Here is a 22,888-nt window from a genome sequence, read left to right as displayed (position 1 = left end):
AGGAGTAGGAGCAGGTCTTTTCCTCAAACTTGCAGCCAGAGTCTCTTCATCAGATTCAGTCTCATCTTCTGACTCAGTCTCTTCAGATGAGCTGGATACTTCAACAACAACAGGCTCTTTTGAAGCTTCTTCAGTAGCCTTGTTAGCAGATTCTTCATGTTTTCTCTTAGTCCTTTGCTCAGCCGTAGATTGTTCAACTTTAACTTTCTTTTGAGCCAAAAGATCTGGCTTAGGTAGATCATCTTGAGCTACAGCCTTTCTCTTTTGCTTCCTAGAAGGGTTATACTGGTTTGCAGGAGCCTTTGGAACCATACTCCTATCAACAATAAAACCTTCTCCTCTGAGCACTTCTAAGTAGTCCTGAATTACATGCTCAGCATCAGCTTCAGAAATAACAGGGTAGCCTTCAATGTACAGACGATCTTCAAGCCTAACAGAGAATTCTTGAGGAGGAGCAACAGGCTTAGATGCAATCAAACGCATCTTGGATAGAAAACTAGCATTCAGAATCTCTGGATAAAACTTCTTCTGAACCAATTCTGGGTGGAACTTCTGCAGGTTCTGAACCACGTGACCTTGATATAGAAGGTCTGACAACAACCTGGGATAAACTATAGTAGTTTTCCTCTGAGTCTTACTTGCAAAAATTGCTTCACAAATCCGTTCAAAAAAGTAATCTCCAAGATTAACTCTCTTCCTTGTCAGAAGGAAATATAACAAATGACGATGCGTCCAGGAGATTGTATCAGTCCCTCCAACTCTTGGACTAATAGAAGCAAGGATTATCTTGAACATCACTCTGCACTCGTCAGTCAATCCTTTGACTTTCCCTTTCAGCTTAAAGTCAGTGCAGATGAGATGCAGAAGATCATCTCTATATCTGGTATCCTTTTCAAAAGCATCTAACTCTATCCCAGAGTTAGGTAGACCAAGGAGAGCATTGAAATGAATTGGTGAGAAAGCCATATTCATCCCACAGATGTTAGACCTAATCTGAACACCTGTAAATTCCAGCAGACCCATTTCCTTTCTAGTTTTACCCTTCAGACTAGGATCCCTTTCTATTGCAGCAAGCTCTTCCTTCTTAGCTTCATGCTTGTCAAACACTTTTGCTTTCATCCATAATTTCTTCAACAAATCTGGGTAGATAGGACCGTTAAGCATGTCGAAGTACTTATCCCAACCTTGTGATGTAAAGTACTGCTTAACTTCAAAACCATTGGCAGACAAACTATCAAAGTCCACAATCTTCTCAGACAGAAAGCAGAGTTCAGATTCAGGAAACTCCATCTCGTTCCCAACAATCTGAAGATTCTTGAACATAAACGGTGGAATCTTTGTTGAAGAAGATGACGAAGGTTCGGCCATTGTTGGAGATTAGGGTAGGGTTTGGAAAACTAACGAGAGAGAAAGAAAGTGTGTTGGAGGTTTAGAGAGAATATGAAAGTGTAGGTTGTGAAAGTGAATAGTGTGCAAGTGTATTGTGTAAGTTTATTTAAATGAGTACAGTTAACATGAAAATAGCAAATTTGGGAAGTTACGCTAATTGACAGAAAGTTGAATACTAAAAATCATCATTAACCACCCACTACCTGACACACGTAGACCACGTGCAGAAATTTACTCGGTAACTGCTATTTTAATGGACAACTGTTCAGCAGTGAATACTAAACGTTTCCCACTTAAATAGTTCAGAGCCTCTGAGATATTTAAAATTCTCTATCAGAGTTAGGTACTTCAGAGCTTGTGTTTCAGATGATCTGAATCATAAGTTCTGATATACATAACCTCTTACACTTTAAAAGCCCAAAAGAATTTTCATTCAGAAATTGAAAACATGTTCAGATGTTTCTTTATAAAATCAAATCTTTTAACAGGTAAGGCTTTAGTAAATATGTCAGCCCATTGATTTTCAGTATCAACAAACTTAATATCTATAATGCCTCTCTGAACATAATCTCTGATAAAATGGTGTTTAATTTCAATATGTTTGGCTCTAGAGTGTAGGATAGGATTTTTAGATAAATGAATGGCTGCAGTATTGTCACAATATAAAGGAATATTGTTACTGCTTACCTGATAATCTTCTAACTGATATTTTAACCAGAGTAGTTGTGTACAACACTTAGCTGCTGAAATGTATTCTGCTTCTGCTGTAGACAAAGCTATAGTAGTTTGTCTCTTACTAGCCCAGGAGATAAGGTTTTCACCAACAAATTGACAATTGCCACTTGTGGATTTTCTTTCAATTTTATCTCCAGCATAGTCAGCATCACAGAATCCATTTAGCACATAATCATTGGATTTCTTATAGAGAAGTCCAAGATTAGTTGTTCCTTTCAGATACCTGAAGATTCTCTTTACAGCTGTAAGATGAGATTCTCTAGGATCTGACTGGAATCTTGCACATAAGCATACACTGAATAAAATATCTGGTCTAGAGGCTGTCAGATAGAGTAAGGAACCAATCATACCTCTGTAGACCTTTTGATCTACTTTTCCTTCATCATCTGACTTGCTCATGTTGGTAGTTGAATGCATGGGAGTGTTCATTATCTTGCAGTCATCTAGATTGAATTTCTTCAGAAGTTCCTTGGTATATTTTGATTGATGAACATAAGTTCCTTCCTTCTTCTGATTGATTTGAATTCCAAGAAAGAATTTCAATTCTCCCATCATGCTCATTTCAAATTCATCCTGCATTATCTTAGAAAAGTTCTTGCACAAGGAAGCATTAGTTGAACCAAAAATAATATCATCAACATAAATTTGAATGATTAAAATGTCTTCTTTGGTTGTTTTTCTAAAGAGTGTGCAGTCAGCCTTTCCTTTTTCAAAACCCTTTTCAAGAAGGAAATTACTGAGACTATCATACCAAGCTCTTGGAGCTTGTTTCAGACCATACAGTGATTTCTTCAATTTAAAAACATGTTCTGGGTTTGAGACATCTTCAAAACCAGGAGGTTGCTTAACATACACTTCTTCAGAAATAAAACCATTTAAGAAAGCACTTTTAACATCCATCTGATACAAAGTTATTCCATGATTAACAGCATAAGATAGAAGTAACCTGATTGCTTCAAGTCTAGCAACTGGTGCAAAGGTTTCAGTATAGTCAATCCCCTCTTGTTGACTATAACCTTGTGCAACCAATCTAGCCTTGTTTCTTACCACTTCACCTTGTTCATTCAGATTGTTTCTGAATACCCATTTTGTTCCAATAATGTTCTTGTGTGAAGGTTTGGGCACTAGAGTCCACACATCATTTCTTTGAAATTGATTCAGCTCTTCTTGCATTGCTACAATCCAAGCATCATCTTTCAGAGCTTCATCAATCTTTGAAGGTTCCATCATTGAGATAAGACCAACTAATGATTCCTCATTTCTCAGTTGAGATCTTGTCTTCCTTGGACTATCCTTGTTGCCTAAGATCAGTTCCTCTGGATGTGATGATTTGTATTTAAAGGTATTTCTTGGGGGCTCATCATCTTCAGACTCATCAACATCAGGTTCAGCAGTTGCTTCAGTTCTTTGTTGTTCAGAGTCTGTAGGAACTATTATGTTCAGAGGTTCTTCAGAGAATGGATGTTCTGAGTAGTTTGGAATATCTGAATATTGATCCTCTGATACCTGAAATCTAGACAAACCTTCCACAAGCTCTGACACTTGGTCAGGCTCTTTGTCATCAAATTTGACATGCATAGTTTCTTCCACAGTATGTGTTTCAGAAATATACAGTCTGTATGCTTTTGAGCGTTCAGAGTATCCTATAAAAATACCCTTATAACCTCTAGCATCAAATTTCTTTAGATGGACTTTGTTATTTAAGATGTAACACGTACATCCAAACTGATGAAAATAAGAAATATCAGGTTTTCTTCCTTTGAACAATTCATAAGCAGTTTTGTTCAACTTAGATCTGATATAGATTCTATTTTGAACATAACATGCTGTGTTTACAGCTTCTGCCCATAAAAACTTTGCTACATTTGTTTCATGCATCATGGTTCTGGCCATTTCTTGCAGAGTTCTATTCTTCCTTTCTACAACCCCATTTTGTTGAGGAGTTCTAGGAGAAGAGAATTCATGCAAAATGCCATATTTTTCACAAAAGTTTTCAAAAGGTTCATTTTCAAATTCTCCACCATGATCACTTCTAACTTTTAAAATAGTGTAGCCTTTTTCATTTTGAATTTGTTTGCAGAAGATGTTAAACTCATCATAAGCTTCATCTTTTGTTCTTAGGAATTTTACCCAAGTCCATCTACTGTAATCATCAACAATTACTAATCCATACTTCTTTCCATTGATAGAGGCAGTGTGAACTGGCCCAAAAAGATCAATGTGAAGAAGTTCCAGTGGTCTTGAGGTAGAAACAATGTTCTTAGGTTTAAAAGATGATTTTGTAATCTTTCCTTTTTGACATGAACCACAAAGTGTGTTTGAGTGATATTTGATTTTTGGTAAACCTCTGACAAGGTCAAGCTTGCTAAGCTTAGAGATTAACCTCCAGTTAGCATGGCCTAACCTCTTATGCCAGATCCATTTTTCTTCACTCAATGTCAAAAGACACATCACTTTTTGTTCATTCAAATCAGAAAGATTAATTTTATAAACATTGTTCTTTCTCAGACCTTTGAATATAGTGGAGTTATCAGATTGTTTAGATACAGTACATGATTCCTTATTAAAGACAACTACATAACCATTGTCGCAAAATTGACTTATGCTCAATAGGTTATGTTTGAGTCCATCAACTAACCAAACATCATTAATAGATAGGGAAGAATTACCTACTGTACCTGTACCTATTATCTTTCCTTTTTGATTACCTCCAAAGCCAACAGATCCTCCTTCTTTCAGAGTCAGCTTGGAAAATAGTTGTTTGTCACCAGTCATATGCCTTGAACATCCACTATCCAAATACCATGAGTGTTTCATGATACTTCTTTGAGTGGCAGGCTGTATGAGAAACAACTTTAATCATTGCGATAGAACTCTTCATCAAGGTTAATGATAAAGTCATCCCAGTATTCTTCCTCTTCATTTATCAAGTTCTGATTGTTAACTTGAGAATTTGTCAGCCATTGGTCTAGGACATAAGCCCTTCTTCCTTTGCATAAGACTTGTTTCCACACTCTAGGTAGGACATATCCTTTCCTAGTTGGTAAATCTGAATGATACATTATTTCAGCTTTTGGTACCCATCTTCTGGGTCCACGCTTGTTAGTCCATACATGCTTACTATGTTGTCTAGTGTTAGAGAAAAATCTTGGTTTGGAATAATGACCTTTTTGAAACTTTCTCTTTTGAAATCTGTTATTATTCCAGGATTTGGATTGTTTATGATTCCAGGGTTTGTATTTATCACCAATCCCATGTTCTGATTGATTATATCTACTGACTCTAGAATCATAAATAATCTGAGTCCTGTACTCCATCTGAGATTTAGAATTTTTTCTTTTAAGAACTTCTGATCCTTTAGATTGACTAGCTTCAGGTACTGAAGTTCCTTTGGATCCAGAATTTGAAGTTTCAGATGTTGAAGCTTTCAGAACTTCTGAACTAATGTTCTCAGGTTCTGAACAACTTCTATCTTCTGAACTTTTCTTTCCAGATCCTGAGGGACTTGGTTCCTCTGAGCTGTCAGCTTCTAAATCACTCAGATCATCATTGTCATTTTCAACCATACCAGGATTCTTTCCCTCTTCACTTGGTGGAACAACATAATAAACCCAAGATTTTCCAACCTTTTTGGCAAAGGTCTTTAGCTTTGAATATGTTCTACCATATTCATAGCCAAGTCCTTCTCCTCTATGTCTTAAAACATTATAAATTCTATTAGCAGCTTTGCTCTTCCCAAGGTTGAGATGCACAAACTGTTGAAGAGCTATTTCCTGCTCATCAATAGGTTTGTGACAAACAGCACAACCCTTTTCAAAGTCATTTACTCTATTCAGAGTTTCTTGATACAGACCTTGAAAATGTTCTGCTTGTTCAGTCAGAGTGTTAAGCTTTTCTTGTAAAACTTTTTGTTTACTTAACACTCTGAGATGTTTCTCAATGACCTTGTTAAGTGCAGTTATAAGTTGAGATTTAGAGCAGTCAGAAAATACCTCATCAGTTACTTCAGAATCTGATTCTGATTCTGATTCATCGTCTGAGTCTGCATCTGAGTCAGCTGAAGCCATCAGGGCTAGATTTGCCTCTTCTTCTTCCTCAACTTCTTCCTCAGATGATAGCTCTTCAAAGGTAGCCATCAGACTCTTTCTCAATTTACTCTTGAATTGTTGCTTCTTTGAGCTGTATCTTTTGCTTTTGTCTTTAGCAGACATTTCTGGACAATCAGCAATAAAGTGTCCTGGCTTCTTACAGTTGAAGCAGTTCTTCTGATCATCCTTTTTGCTGACAAAATTTCTGGAGCTGTTACCTCTGAAATTTCTTTTGTTAAATCTGTTCCATTGCTGAAACTTGGTGAATAAAGCAAACTCATCCTCATTCATCTCATCCTCTTGACCATCAGCAGAAGATTCTTCTTCAATATCAAGAAGCTGAGTCTTAAGAGCCTTAGAAGTAGTCCTAGTTGACTGTAAAGCCACTGACTTGGACTTCTTCTTAGTTTCTGAGTCAGCATCCAGAACCATCTCATGGCTTCTGAGATTGCTTATCAGAGCTTCAAGACTCAGAGTCTTGAGATTTTGAGCTTCCTCTATTGCAGTGACCTTGGGTCTCCAAGCAATAGGAAGACTTCTCAGAATCTTCTGAACATGGTCATAGGTGGAATAACTTCTCTTAAGAGCTTTAAGACCAGATACAAGGATTTGAAACCTTGTAAACATAGTCTCAATGTTTTCATCTTGTTGCATAGTGAATAGTTCATATTGCCTTATCAAAAGACTAGCTTTAGCCTCTTGAACCTTTTCATTACCATCATAGGTAGCACACATAGAATCAAAGATAGATTTAGCAGTAGACTTGTTCTCTATTCTGACATAATCCTCATGTCTAATAGCACCAACAACAATGTCCTTTACTCTATGATGCTTAGTGTAGGTCTTTAAGTTAGCTGGTGTGAGTAACTTTCTATGCTCAATGGACAATCTTCCATGTTCATTTAAGTTTTCAAAAGTTACTCCCAGCTCAACCAAATCCCACAACTCATGATCAATAGCAGTAATATTGCTATACAATCTTTCCTTCCACCACTCAAATAATGATGCATCACCATTGAATATAGGGGCTTTTCTATTGCCACTATGTTCATGTGATTCATTACTTAAGTAGTCAAAACCAAAAGCATTTCTTGGACCACCACCAGCACCACTGGCCTCACCGGCTTCACCGGTTGTTCTAGTGCTACTATCGTCTCCTCCAGACATAGTGTTCTCACAAGATCTTTACTGTCTCACTGTTAAGTGAAAGTAACAGACCAGAGCTCTAGATACCAATTGAAGGTGTGAAAACACAAGAAGGGGGGGTTGAATTGTGTTTTAGCTAAGTTAAAACTTTTTCAAGTTCTTAACTCAACTAAGTTAGCAGCGGATAAATAACACAATTAATAATAAGATAGAGAGAGAGAAAGATCACACAAGCAATTTATACTGGTTCCTCTCACAAAACGAGAGTAGTCCAGTCCCCTTGCACTTCCAAGGGAGTTCACTATAATCACACAAGATTACACCTGCTCAAGCACACAAGCAAGAGACTTCTCAACAATGCTCAAGCACACAAGCTTAAGACTTCACACTTAAGCACACAAGCTTAAGTTTTCTCAAGTAATAGTAAAGTATATGAAAATATACAAATGCTCTTAGATGAACCTAAAGAGAACAAATACAAAATAGTACAGAGTATTTGACTAAAGTGCAAAAGCACTTAACAGCGGTTCAGAGCTTGTATATCACAAAGTTCAGAGGTTGTTCAGCGCACGTTCAATCCTTAATAATATATATATTGTTGTAGCTGATTCTTCTAGTATATATACCACTAGAAAAGAGTCGTTGTAAAAAGAACCGTTGGGGTTGATAATCTTTTGTCTTCAAGCAGTCTGTCTTGATGCAGTTTGGTTGTATCCAAAACTAAGAAAGAGTTTCAGGTACTTTGACTACAGCAGAGAAGACTTTCCTTATTCAGCTAACAAGTCTGAAGACCCACGTTCTCAAAAGAGGACAGACAAAACAAGAGTAGCTGAACTGATCAGGCTTGAAAGGTCCTTTTCTTCATTGGTAGAAGAGTTGACTTGCAAAGAGAATCTTCACAGATCTCAAGAAGCTCTTCAGAGCTTGATGAAGCTTGTAGTCAGTCAAGAAGTTCTGAAGTCTTCATCCTCTGAATGTTGTAACTTCTGAAGTCTAACATCTTCTGAGCGCGTGAACTTCTGAACACACATCTTCTGAAGGTTTATTCAGAGCATTATATCTGCACACTTAAAATAAATTTTTAGTCCTTCCAATTGTTTATTAATACTTTGTTATCATCAAAACCTTTATAGATTTAGGGGCAAACATTTTTTAAATCAATTTTGTTCCAACACTGAGGTGGGACTATATCTACCAAAGGAGATTGGCTGTTGAAAGGGAACTGACCAAAGATGCTCTCAAATGTCAAGACATTTTTTACTACATCAAGGAAGCTGGTCTGATGAAGACAGTTTGTGACTTCAGTCCCTGCTATGAGCTGCTGGTGAAAGAGTTTCTTGTGAACATCCCTGAAGAATGTGATAACCCACTGAGCAAGGACTACCATAAAGTTTTTGTCAGAGGTAAATGTATCAAATTTTCTCCTGTTGTCATAAATAACTACTTAGGTAGGTCTGTAGAACCTAAGGCTGAATTAGAGGTTGCCAATGATGTTGTAAGTGCTGAGATAACTGCTGGTAAGGTTAAGGTCTGGCCCACAAAGAAGCTGATACCCACTAGTAAATTGAATGTCAAGTATGCCATCCTCAATAGGATAGGGTCAACTAATTGGGTACCAACTAAGCATGCAACCAATGTTGCTACCAACCTGGGTAGATTTATATATGCTGTAGGAACCAAGTTTGACTATGACTATGGGACCTTTATTTTTGATCAAACCATTAAGCATATTAGATCAACTGCTGTGAAGATGCCAATAGCATTTCCATCTTTGCTATGTGGAATTATCTTGGCCCAATATCCAGACATCAAGGTTGTGACTGACACACCCAAGAAGAGGGAATCTGGTTTTACTTTTCACCACAAGCTGTTTGGTAATCATAATGTCACTGATCATGTTGGAACATCTGCTGCTGGAGCCGGTGTTATGACCAAAAAGGAGATTATTGCTGGTTTGAAAATTCAATGTCAGGACATTGATAAACAGCAGGCTGAGCTTGAGGAGAGGAAGAAAGTGTTCTTGCAGATGATTGAAGGCTTGGAAGCTGATGAGGTCCCTGTCAAAGCTAGTGCAAATGTGGCTGCTACAGGTGATCACAACAATGCAGATGAGGATGAAGGATATGAAACTGCTACAGATGAGGACGAAGCCTCTGATAGCAGTGATGATGAATGATTTTGTAATCTTTTTAATGTTTTACTGCACTTTGTTATTTGGTTTGTGGGTGTTTGTGCCCTGGATTTTAGCACCTTCTGAGTGCATGGTCTGTACTTTGTTTAAATTCTGCACTTTGGATACTTTACTTTCCTATTTTGGCACATTTTATGGCTAAAAAGGGGGAGTAGCATTTTGGTTTGTTTGTTTCTGCTACATATTGCTGTGTCTTTTGTTATGACATGTTTTAAGTAGCAGTAAGCAAGTATTCAGGGGGAGTAAAAAAAAATTTTACCCTGAGATGGTGCACAAGCTGATGAAGTCAGGGGGAGTTTGCTACTGAATGGATGCTGCCCTGATTGGACGAGCAGGTGCTAGAAGATGTGCTCCCATATGTCACAACACCTTTGATGACATATGACATATGATATGATTAATCATTTGCTCTGATACCACGTTCTATTTTTGCTCGAGGCTATTTGATGATATCTCCGCTGCTGCTGCCTCTGATGCATATATTTTTCACCTATGTGAAATTTTGTTTAAATGATGCTCTAACATTCCTTCTTTTGTGTGACCATGGTGATTTGAAGGATTGCGCTTTTTATATCTCTCAAAGGTAATGGCCTGAAATTGTTTTAGCCAAAAATTGTCAAAGGGGGAGATTGTTGGATATTTGAATTGACTTAATTTTGCTAAAACAAATATACTAACAAGATGTTGGAAAACATGTTACAACATCATATTTATTCAAGGAAATCTCGCGCATTTATGAGAGCATCTGCTATATATGGAAATCCACTTAAAGAGCACGCTCAATGGAGATTTGATCTGATCAGGAGTTTTAAGGATAAGACAAACTTAATGAAATAGCTGGATGACTTATCCTATCATATAAAGTCCTTTAAACACTTTTGGAAAGTCTTGATATATCCTTAATGAAGATTGAAAAAGTATCAGATCATCCTTTATGATTCTTAAGGAGCGTCTGAGCATTTGTGAAGAAAGAGGAGCGTGCCTGATCATTATATATACGAAGACCAAGCTCAAGACTAAGTATCTCATTGAAAAATATTAGTTACACATATTGAGTCTTTGTTGAGTCTTTTATTGTTTGATTGTAATTCTTGCTTGTGGATTCTATAACACGAGTTAAGAAGTAAGTTTATTATTTTAAGGTGACTCCTAAGCTTTGAAGTACGGAGTTTACCGTGTGTGATTCACTTGAAGCTTTTAAGCAAAAGTGAAGTGCTGTCTTGGCAAGTTGTCGCCACATCTTTCCTAACATTGTATAATCGACACAGGTTGTGTTGTGTGAGTGGAAGTGAGATGGGATCTCATGTCTAGGAGTTCCTAGGCAGAAGTTGCATGAGTAGTGTCGAGGTTATAAGGCGTAAACCAGGGGTTTGCTGGAGGTCTTAGTTTAAGGCGTAAATCCTAGGGTTTGCTGGAGGTCTTAGTAACTAGAGCTATTAGTGGATTTCCTTCCTGGATTGGTATCCCCCAGAGTAGGCAGTTGGCTGAACTGGGTTAACAATTACTTGTGTCATTTATTTATTTACTGTCAGTTTTTATATGTTATATAAGATGTGCCAACAATAGAAACAACATTAATCATAAAGTAGTTGTTGGGACATCTTAGGCAACATCATTCTAGTGATACCAGAATTTCAAACACAACACTTGTATTGTTATAAACCCTAATACAACCACCATTCATCAAAACGTTTCAGGACTGCTAGTTCTAGATGAACGATCGGATATATGATGCTTCACCATAAACGGTTCCGAAGCTCACGCTCACAATCATCCAAATTAAACGCCAATCACTCAAACATTCGAATGAATGACACGATCAATGTATCACATACACCGATGCGTCGTATCAGAAATATATATCACATATATATTTTTAAAAACCGATCAATCAAATTTTATTAATCCTTGTTATTCTTATTATTAATACCGATTCAAAACCATATTAATAAAACAGTAATAAAACAACAAACCGATTCATGGTTTCACAAGTGGCTCTGATACCACTGTGGGAAATCGATTCATAAACACTTTTATAAACGCAGCGGAATTTTAAAATTAAAATTTCCCATCAATGGATTCTTGTGAATGAGCATGATCAGGTCTAGAATATTACCTTTGAAGAACAAATTTGTGGCCGCCTTTCTTGATCACAAGCACCGCACTTGCAGCACCTCCACTTAGTCCACACGAACAGGAACCTTCGATCTCACAGTGCTAGCTGTTCTTGGATGAAGGCTGAGGGAATTTTGTGCGGTTTAGGGTTTAGAGAAATTCAGAATTTCTCTAAATTCGGTTAGGGTTTGTAAAAACGTAACTACTGAACTTCATAAGGCTCTATTTATAGAGTTTCTTATGAGGTCTTTAGTTTACACGAAATTGGGCTTCTTAAGCCTAATAACCGTTTGTCACTAACTGCACCCCCGCAATAAGTCTTACTTATTTTTCCCTTCTTAACTGTCCTTATGTGTGTGACCCTGTAGGTTCTTATGACGTTGGCAATAATATTAATCGTAATATTATAAACAGTGAGCGGTATCTAGCAACACATCACTGTTACCCAAGTCACAGGAATGTCACGTGATCTGACTAACCTTTCCGTGATAAATATCTTGTGCACAATTACCCTTTTGTCCTCATGTCTATATTGAACACAAGGCATAGTATGTCATCCTTGTCTAGTTCAATATTGGGCCCATAGACATATCTCCCGTTATGTAGGAGGGACAAATTCCATCTAGGTCACTCATGTCCCTCAGCATGATTCGTGGGATACCCATCAACCAACTTTATAATTATCCAGTTACGGATAACGTTTGAATGGCAACAAGGTATTACACTCCTGCATCTAGGGTACATAGTGGTTTCAGGTCGAAGGGTGGGATACACCTTTTATCACTATGAGAAAACTTATGACATTTCATAACACTCTATGTAGTATTCTCATGGTGGGTCAATCCGATATAAAGTTACCCTTAACATTTATATCTATGTGAAGACTTGATAACTCATTATCCATGATCAGTGAGATATGATCATCAGTCTACCAACATAATAGTCTTTATGCTTTAACGTTATCCCATTTCACAATAAAGCTTGACTATGGATATGTTTAAGAATAGTGTTCTTATATTTAATGGAATCTCACGATTAAGTCACACTTAACGTTCCATTCAATGAACTTACTACTCTAGGGACTCTATTATTATTTAACACATAAACATAATAAAGAAAAGCCTTTATTTAATAAGTAAATTATCCAATACAAGTATCATGCAATTATAAATAATTGGCCTCTAGGGCTTACACCAACACAAGTAAAATATCATTTGCACATAGGACTAAAAAGATAAACTTACCCTTACTAACTGTGAAGTATATGCATTGATCTATTTTTGTATGATTCGGTATTCGATCTAAGGACCGACTAATCTGAAGGATATAAATCATACCCTCCACTAGCCAAAACTTTTGCTATGCATGCATTGATCTACTGCTTAGTTCATCAAAACAAGAACTGAAAAATAAGAATGCAAAAATCTACCTCCCTTTGAAGTCATTGTCATCAATATCTATAACTCACAGGTAATATGGAGTGAATGAACTAATCCTCAGAACTATCGAGTTGAATGATCCACTAAAGAGGAACTTTGATACTTCTATTGCATTTTTTTTGACAATGTAAAACTTAGCATAGAAAGCTGTTACAAACTTTAATTACTTTATCATGTAGTAAATTATAATTTTGCTTTTCTTGCAGGAAAGTTTTAAATTATGAATGAATACATAGATCACCCAAAGAAAAAGAAAAACTATAAAACAAAATTTCTAAATCCATAGCTTATGATTTCGAGAGTTGTGAGCTCCTCCAAACCATCTATCCCAACCAGAACCAGCATCAACTGAACCTTGAATCCTGCAAGCATTTACATGTCATCAATTCATAATCTTTCTTTCTTATAAACTATCCGCTATAAGCTCAAATTTTGTCTAGTCCAAACAAAGTCGTAAAAAATACACAACATTGCATCCTTAAATTGTAATGTGAGCATGAAAAGTCAAGAGGATCTTAATTTTACCATGGAAGTAGAGGATCTGGATTGGATTCAACACTTGAAATGACACTGCAAATTGTTTAAAAGCACAATGAATGGACCATATTGAATGATATGAATAAAAGTAATGAAAATAATAGTAACAATCCATTTTAGAAAGTATTTGTTTTATTTTTGTGCTTACTCCTTGCAGATTGTGGAACATTCACCTATTGTTTCAAGTTTTTCCAACTCTTCCTGCATCATCATAGGTTCAAACTACTATTCAATATCAATTTCTTCTAAATTAATTATGCATATTATAAAAAAAATAAAATTAGATATACCAATTAGAAGCTATATATTTTAGTAAAATATAAAGAAGAAAAATGAGGTTGACCTGCAAAATATTGATTTGGTTATTGAGGTTAGATATGGAAGCTTGCAACCTATGTTTGCCATAGAAACCAGGAAAAGAAACAGTTCCAACTTGTGTAAATGGATGAAGAGGAACCTTTTCTTTATTTTCTATGATGAATTCATCTGATTCTCTTCCATTTTCTACATCTTCTGATGGTATTTCTATTGATTGCTGCCTATCCATGATGGATTGCACCACCCTGCCACTAATTAGTGATTATTGTTAAAAAAAGGTAGGTGATTCTACAATCAAACTCAAAACTCATCCTCCATAAAGCAATTGAGTCAATAATAATTATAAGATGGTCAAAAAAGGAGGGTGGAACATGAGACTTCAAGTGGGAGTGGACCAAATGATATTAAAATAACCAATTATATGAAAAAGAGGTAGAGATGAAGGGGACAAGGGGTGACATGATAATAGGGGTTTGGATTGTTGTGTGGAGGGATGGAAAAAAGGAAGGAAAAAAAAAAAAAAGTAACCGCGGATCCACGGATAAAATCTGCCACAGACATATGAAAAATAGTTTAATGAATATTCATAGATAAAAGTCTTTTAACATAAAATTTAGGCTTAATTAGTAAAATGGTCCCTTAAAGACATTTTTGGTTTCAGATTGGTCCCTTAAAGAAAAAAAGGTCCAGATATGTCCCTTAAAGAAAAAAAAGTCCGAATAAGTCCCTTAAAGACATCTCCGTTAATCAGTTTGGTCCCTAAAAAGAGGTCTAAATAGGACCAAACTGATTAACGGAGATGTCTTTAAGGGACCTATTCGGACTTTTTTTTCTTTAAGGGACCTATTTGGACCTTTTTTTCTTTAAGGGACCAATCTAAAACCAAAAGTGTCTTTAAGGGACTATTTTACTAATTAAGCCTAAAATTTAAAGGCCTAAAGCCTTGTTTGGCCCTTGAGCCAGCGCCCTAATTATATATGACACCGTATATATTTATCTTTATCTCTTTTATGCTTTTTTTTTTTTTATCTTGTACACTTTACATGACATAATATTTAACAACAAATACTCGATGTCGAAACATCGTTTCATAAAGAAAGTGTGGACCATGAAAAGATGAGTATGTGTTAATTTATTTTAATAAATTTCAACACTACGGATAATAAAATCAATGAAATTTTGTGATTGATTATATTTAGTAGACGACTAATAAAAATAAATGTTGAATCCCGTGAGCTTAATTCAGTTGGTAGAGACATTACATTTTATATGCAGGATCGAAGTTCGAATCCTGAATACTCCACTTATCCACTTTAAAAGTAAAATTTTCAGTTGCTATGATACCCTAAAACAAAATAAAAATAAGTGTTGCATTTCATTAACTATCAAATAAACATAGTAATTAACAGCAATTTCATTTTGCCAGCTATCGTTAGTTGGTTAAGTGGTGATTGACACTGAACTTTGTAAGGAAGACCACAGTTCGATCCCCCGTAACTGCGATCGGGAGAAGAACCACTTGATGTCAGAACTTACTCCGAACCATCTTAAATTAAACCGGTGGTGAAAGAAAAAAAAATTCATTTCACCAAAAAAATAGTATATAATCTATAATCTATAACAATATATAAAGGGGATAAGGGAGTTTGGGCTGGATTTTTTTTGATCCATTTTGCCCTTAACTTCCTTTATGATTTTTTAATTATTCCATAATTGTCCTTAACTTCCTCTTTTTTTTTTTATGGTTTTTTCATCTATATCTATTTTATACTATTCTATAACAATATATAAAGGGGATAAGGGAGCTTGGGCTGGATTTTTTTTGGTCCATTTTGCCCTTAACTTCCATTATGATTTTTTAATTATTCCATAATTGTCCTTAACTTCCTCTTTTTTTTTTTTATGGTTTTTTCATCTATATCTATTCTATACTATAATATATAAAAAGAATACATGAGTTTTGGGGTAGAATTTTCATAATACCAATATTATCCTTACTTTTTTTTAGTAGCAACAAAAATCTTTTATTAACAAACTCACCATAACATAAGGCGTATCTTTTTTTGATATATAAGTTAGACACAAGCAGGCGCGGACCCGCTAGTATTAATAATAAGTTAATAACAACAATTTGAAACATAATTGACCACAATATTTTACCAAAATGAGTTTTCCTTATTTATTTAAACTGTGGTTTATGCCTTGGGTGAATTTGTCTTTTTACACGATTCTTTCTCTACCAAATGAAACACATCGAGTTTAGTTTAGTTTAGTTTAGTTTAGGTCTGTAGCAACGAACAAAACAATGGCAACAGTTTCAAAGATATCGTCACTGTTATCATCATCCAAACCTAAACCTAAACTCATTTTTCATCATATCAATTCTTTTCTTCTCTCTGCTTCAAATCTCAGATCCCTTAGCACCACCACCACCGGCGGCGGAGGAGGTATGAAAACAACAAAGACGAAGAAAACAGAAGCAGCACTTGCAAAGGAAAAAAGACGAACTCGTTCCGATAAACAACTTGACGAAGATACAATAGTTGAACTTTACAACAATAATTCGCATCTTCATATTCCTGTTTTGCTTTCTGAAGTTTTGGATGTCTTCTCAAATTGTTCGTTAACTTCTTTTGTTGATTGTACTCTTGGTGCTGCTGGTCACTCCACCAATGTTAGTATCATCAATTTCTCAAATTATATATTTTGCTTAGAGATAAGTAGGAGATAGATATAGGGTCTGTTTGGCTAAACAGCTTATTATAGCATATGTGCTTATGGACCCGTTTGAATTGACTTACTGTTGAGCTTATCTGAAACAACTTACGAAAATAAATAATTTTTTATGTATTATTATAAGTTTTTCAAGATAGTTTATGAAAAAACAGCTTATAAAGACACAATTTTTGTTAGTAAAAACTTAAGAAGTAACATAAAAGTTTATTTATTTGCATAAGCTATTTTCATAAGCTTAAAAATAAGCCAAATCCAAACAGGCCCTATGTGTATAACTATAAGCTTACAGAAGCTATTTTTATAGCAAAAGATAAAATGAACTAATGAAGACAAATTGTTTTTGTATACCACGGGCTGTTTTCATTAGTTATAGTATTGGAGAACTTATAAAAATAAGCTGAAAAAAACTTACAAAAATTGTTTGTTTTCATTAGTTCTCTGAAACAGTCTCACAAAACTTATGTCGGTAGATGAGTTCAAATAAGTCAATCCAAGTAGGCCCTTAACCTTATCAAAGGAAATTTATGACTAGTTTACTCAAGTTTAATTAAGTACTATGCATTCACATTGTAAAACACAATTATACTATAGGAGAAATATTGTAACAAAGTGACACTATGGTGAAATCTGACCATAATGTTTTACATTGCATAATCCTTAAACTTGATTTACTTTGTATGATCAAGTGATTGAGCGTGAGTGGCTAATGAACTTGAGTTAAATTTGAATCGATCTGGAGTATCTGAGTTTGATTCTTGATTGAAACAATTATTGGCTAGAATTTGTTTACCTCTCGACCAAACTTCAAATTACTATTATATGACCCCTTTTCCCTAGAAACTGAAGGATTAAGACCACAGATTTTTTTTACTTTCTATATCCTTATAGCTTTAAAGATTTAAATTATTCCGCTGCTCTCTATTTCTCTTCGACCAAATACTATGTAAAAGTAAAACACTTCATTTTCATATCTGTTGATTTTTTTATTACTTGTGCTTATGTGCTGAACTCACCCTTCTCCTTGTTATTGAATGAATGAATGGAATAGGTGATTAGAGGTCATCCAGAGTTGAAGTATTTTGTTGGGATGGATGTGGACCCTGTGGCAAGTGACGTCGCTAAATCACGCATCAGTTCAGTTTTGGACGATAGGAAGTCTAGTGTGAAAGTATTTACAGTGTTAAGGAATTTTAGACACGTCAAGTCTGTGCTTAGAGGAACGGGCGAGGAACACTTAGAGCCATCGTCTGTTAATGGCATCTTGATGGACCTGGGAATGTCATCTATGCAGGTTCATTTCCAGCATTATATAGGATACATTGACCTGCGCTCTTGTGTTGTGTCGTATTCATGGTTTTAAATTGTAATCGTGTTTATTGCTTGAAGACATATTGAACTACTATGTTTTGTGTTTTGTAGAATGTAGTTCAATTCAAAACCATGATTATGTCTAATCTTGTGGTGCTGAGATTTGTGGTTGAGTGTTTTGAATCTTTCATTATGTCTTGATAAAGAGAAGTTTTCTTATTGTTTGTTCCTTGTATTTTTTGTTTTAGGTGGACGATCCTCAAAGAGGATTCAGTGTGCTTAATGATGGACCACTTGATATGCGCATGGATCCTCAGGTATAATTTACCGCATTTCAGAGTTCAATGTAATACTTATATTTATGCTCTTTGTAGGAAGAATAGATATGATTGTATTTTTTTTTTTAAGCGATATGATTGTAAATTGTTTACCTGTAGAATAGTAGTGGCAGTAAAAAATGTCGGCATCATGTGAATGTTGTTTAGTGTTGTATGGTGCCTTACTTTTGAGTGGTGGATTGTTCAAGTAAATAAATTACTTGCGGAATCATATTTTTTCCACCTGTTTACTGCAGAGTAATACATGATTTTTCTTTCCTATTAAACTGATGGACAGGCCTATGACAGGCAAGCCTCAAAGCAGAAGACATATTAAATTCTTGGCCAGATTCTGAAGTGGGCCGTATCCTAAGGGATTATGGGGAAGAAAGTAATTGGCGTACTCTGCAGAAGAAAATTGTCCAAGCCCGTTTACAAGGTGGATTACATTCCACCACTGATTTGCTGGATCTTATTCGGCGTGTGACTCCTGCTGCAATGAAAGGCAAGTCCGTCTTCAGTTTCCTATTGTAGCTCTGTTTTTTTTAAGGACTATAAGCATAATTTCTCATGCATATGCCATTTCTGATCTAACTGCATTTTTCAAATTTATAATATGGTATTCACATTCCAATCCTACTCAAGATCCCACAAATGTCTATTACATTTCATCCCAATAAAAGTTCTTACTTGGTACTATTGTCCCCAATTCTCAAAGACTGTAACTACCATAGTTGGGCTTGTGCTATGACTATGACTTTACAGATGAAGAACAAGTTTTATTTCATAGATGGTTCAAGCAAGAAATCTTTGGATGAAGTAGAAGTCACACTCATCTTTTCATGGAAGCGGTGCAATACGGTTGTTCGTTCTTGGTTGGATCATTCCATATTGACTAAAGTTGCAATAAGAGTTGAATGTACTGATGATGCATCAGAGGATTGACATGATGTTACAGATAGGTCTCTTCAAGGGGATATTGTCTGCATTTCTCAACTATATGTTGATCTTTCCTCTTTGAAACAAGGAAATATACCTTTTATTGCTTTTGAGAAATGTATTAGTTGGATTCTCATTCCAGATGAACGAGTATTTATGCAGGGTAAGGAGAAAGGATAGAAATAACAGAAAATACATACAATTAATGGACAATGACAACAAACATTCAGTAACTAATTACAGATCAAAATCAAGTAGATTTTATATCATCTAATACATTACACGATCTAACATGTTAATTTTCTCTTCAATATCATTGTTGACATACATATTGCTGTCATTTGAGGGATTCATAACTCAAGCTTTGTCTCAGACCGCAATTTTTTTCATGGATAGTTGTGATTCTTGTGATCATAAACAAGTTTTGATTACATTGCAACAGGTGGACGACAAGGTTGGATAAAAACAGCAACCCGTGTATTTCAAGCATTAAGAATCACTGTCAACGATGAACTGAAGACTCTTGAGGACTCCCTGTATTCTTGTTTTGACTGCCTTGCACCTGGGGGCAGACTTGCTGTCATATCTTTTCACAGTTTGGAGGACAGAATTGTGAAGCAGACATTTCTTAATATAATTAAAAGGAATGATGACATTCCCCAAGGGGAGAGCTGCAATAGTGATCTTAGGAAGATAATTGATGAAATCAAAGAAAAAGAAGCATGGATAAAACAAGTACTGCATGGATCAGATGGAATAATTCTCACAAAACGACCAATCACGCCGTCGGAAGAAGAAGAGAGCTTGAACCGCCGATGTAGAAGTGCAAAGCTCAGAGTTATTCAGAAGCTTTGAAGATAAAAGTTGAGATTGCTGTTTGGAGTAGAGCTCTTAGAAATCTATGTATTTATAAATTTGTTTGTACCTTCACTGTCCTATATATTCAAAATTTTCATTAGTAGGAATTTTTTTAAAGGCTTATAAATTACTTGCAAATTTTTAAAGAAGAAAAACAAATTACCTGTTTTTGACTCGTAAAATCTGGCTCAAGAAAACATTTTAGTAACTTTTTTTTTGAAAGGCTGAAGAAAACAATTTAATAACTTAACTACGAACATATATCAGTTAATGTATAAAATATATTAATTACCGTGTGTGTGTGTGTGTATATATATATATATATATATATATATATATATATATATATATCACTCAATTGGTAGCTATTATTGATATTATTGGAGGGTTCAAACCCCGAATTCCACTTCTCCACATTATAAGTGTGCGATGTAACACCCAAACCCGTTATTTAATTAACTCTGCCTTTATAAAATCTTTTTCGAAAATACGCAGCGGAAAAATTGAAAATCTAATTTATAAAGCGCTGGTTTGAATATCACAAACTTCATTCAAAGATAATACTAATACATTTATCTAGTAAAATATTCGAATGAACTAAAAACAAAACCTCGCATCGAACGATGCGTTATTAGTTATACAAAACGGATACTTTTCAAATGAAAGCTTAAGACCAACAGAGTATACTAAGAGGACTACATGCATATACATATAAAGACCCCTTTTTCCCGTGTCTCAATCAGAGCAGAGCTTCACCATTGCACTCGAACGATGCTAACACATAACCTGTCAACCTGGACCCCCAAAGGTCCAGCAATTACACATAGCAGAGAGTTAGAAAACATAAACATAAATATAAGTGTGAGTAGTATACTACACACTCCACACGCTATCATGCATTTCTAACTCACGCACATACATCGTCAAATACGACTACCAATTATTCATTCATTTACAAACACACCAATCATATAGTTTCACGTCTTCTCGGACACTACCAAAGTGTTCATTTATAGTCATGACGGACTCTACACTTGTTCATTTTATAGTCATGACGGACTCTACTCATATACCAAGACATGGCAACAATCACAGTATTAAACAATTAGTAAATACCAAAGCTTAACACATACGGAAAACACATTACACCCCAATCAGATAATGTCACATAACAATTATCAAATACATGTGCATTTACCCTAATGCATCTAATGCCAATTATCCAATGTCATGTCATCCCTAGACACGACTAATGCATGTGGTACCAATTTACATTGTTCAGATTTCAGTCATGACGGACTGTTCAGTTTTCAGTCATGTACGGACTGTTCAGATTATAGTCATGTACGGACTGTTCAGATTATAGTCATGTACGGACTCTACATCAGCAGTTTTACATCATGCAGGATAAGCGTCTCACCAACGGTGGACCAAACCAGTTTTACATCTTGTTGGATGCTGCTATTCACCCCATTTAAGATGAACCCAGTTTTACATCTTGTTGGATGCGTCGGAACTTACCGAACCACCTTATCTCCCTTGGATAAGCTCAATAACAGTTTTATATCATGTAGGATATGGTTATCATCAACCATCTCTCCCATAAAGAGGAGTCACACAGTTTTATATCATGTTTGGATATGGGCTCCAGATCTCGGATAACATAATCCCATCTTCGGCCACTTTTCATAAACATAGTCCATTTTCATCAATTATTGGAATTCACATGATTCCCATAACACAATTATTCATGAATGCATGATTACTTTTAAACACATCAAATACATGACGCTATCTAGCTCGAAGCTATTCATTCACTGATGCGGAAACACAATTCCAACATCTAACACATTAGGATAACACAATATCCTATCACTCCAATCATAATTATTCACATGATAATTATCTGCATAACCATTTTTATACACATAAAGTTTCATTTACACTTATGTCATGAAACACACATCATTTCCTTAACATTGCAAATTAATGCTAAAACATAAACATAGTCACTTGAACTACAAGTCATTGCATACGCGTGCGAATCATATAACGATTAACAATAAGCATTGACAACATCAACATGTATCAACAAACATGTAAGGATACCCTTAAACCATGTTACAAGTGCCTAATTGCACTTAAAACAATTATCAAAAAGTTGCTGTCACAGTGCTGTTCGCTAAGCGAATCCGTAGCGAACCCGTAGCGAATCCGTAGCGAACCCGTAGCGAATCCGTAGCGAACTACATCAGAGGGTTGCAGGTACATGGCGAACAGGTAGCGAACTTATTCGCTAAGCGAATCCGTAGCGAACCCGTAGCGAACTTATTCGCTAAGCGAATCCGTAGCGAACCCGTAGCGAACTTATTCGCTAAGCGAATCCGTAGCGAATCCGTAGCGAACTACACCAGAAATATCTGTTCTTGAGTTTTCTAAGGCGGTTTAACATTGAATCAACTCAAAAATTCATCTAGACATGTTATAAATTCTTATAAACAGCTCATTCAAGCATATATGGTACCAAGGAACATTAATCATCCCTTCCAAACATCCAAATACATCAAACAATCAAAATCATGCCAATTTCTTGCAAAATAAGCAAAGTTGCATAAACATGCAAATCATTGATCAAACATCTACATATTCCCATTTTCAACTCCCCAAAGTTGTTTACCTCATCTACCATGAGTTCACTACACATGTTAGGATCAAAAGAATCCATTTTCCATTAAGAAAATCACCCACAAAACCCACAAGAAAATAGAGTGG

At 35.6% G+C, this 22,888-nt stretch overlaps 2 protein-coding genes across 2 annotated transcripts; one reads left to right on the top strand and one right to left on the bottom strand.

The window, feature by feature from the left end:
- Positions 1 to 13,187: 13,187 nt before the first annotated feature.
- On the bottom strand, positions 13,188 to 14,384 carry LOC123921885 (guanine nucleotide-binding protein subunit gamma 2-like). Its single transcript, XM_045974588.1, has 4 exons — positions 13,984 to 14,384; positions 13,789 to 13,841; positions 13,629 to 13,673; positions 13,188 to 13,465 (listed from the first exon to the last, which is right to left on the bottom strand). Exons 1-4 carry the CDS (start codon positions 14,185 to 14,187, stop codon positions 13,378 to 13,380), a joined length of 390 nt encoding a protein of 129 aa, XP_045830544.1. The 5' UTR covers positions 14,188 to 14,384; the 3' UTR covers positions 13,188 to 13,377.
- A 1,769-nt stretch (positions 14,385 to 16,153) lies between these two features.
- LOC123923245 (ribosomal RNA small subunit methyltransferase H-like) lies at positions 16,154 to 20,223 on the top strand. Its single transcript, XM_045975929.1, has 5 exons — positions 16,154 to 16,632; positions 17,743 to 17,985; positions 18,251 to 18,319; positions 18,629 to 18,824; positions 19,701 to 20,223. Exons 1-5 carry the CDS (start codon positions 16,264 to 16,266, stop codon positions 20,111 to 20,113), a joined length of 1,290 nt encoding a protein of 429 aa, XP_045831885.1. The 5' UTR covers positions 16,154 to 16,263; the 3' UTR covers positions 20,114 to 20,223.
- The last annotated feature ends 2,665 nt before the right edge of the window (positions 20,224 to 22,888 follow it).

Source organism: Trifolium pratense, linkage group LG4, assembly GCF_020283565.1.
Source record: "Trifolium pratense cultivar HEN17-A07 linkage group LG4, ARS_RC_1.1, whole genome shotgun sequence".
In the NCBI taxonomy this organism is placed as follows: domain Eukaryota; kingdom Viridiplantae; phylum Streptophyta; class Magnoliopsida; order Fabales; family Fabaceae; genus Trifolium; species Trifolium pratense.
Note: the sequence above shows the minus strand (reverse complement) of the source record. Positions and strands in the feature narration are given on the sequence as shown.

Bases quoted from the DNA above. Each gene is read 5' to 3' on its own strand.
- LOC123923245 (XM_045975929.1), top strand. From the start codon at position 16,264: ATGGCAACAGTTTCAAAGATATCGTCACTGTTATCATCATCCAAACCT. The intron at 16,633-17,742 runs GTTAGTATCATC...TGAATGGAATAG, and splicing joins CTGCTGGTCACTCCACCAAT to GTGATTAGAGGTCATCCAGA. The intron at 17,986-18,250 runs GTTCATTTCCAG...TTTTTGTTTTAG, and splicing joins TGGGAATGTCATCTATGCAG to GTGGACGATCCTCAAAGAGG.
- LOC123921885 (XM_045974588.1), bottom strand. From the start codon at position 14,187: ATGGATAGGCAGCAATCAATAGAAATACCATCAGAAGATGTAGAAAAT. The intron at 13,674-13,788 runs GTAAGCACAAAA...AACAATTTGCAG, and splicing joins TGTTCCACAATCTGCAAGGA to TGTCATTTCAAGTGTTGAAT. The intron at 13,466-13,628 runs GTAAAATTAAGA...AAATGCTTGCAG, and splicing joins CCAGATCCTCTACTTCCATG to GATTCAAGGTTCAGTTGATG.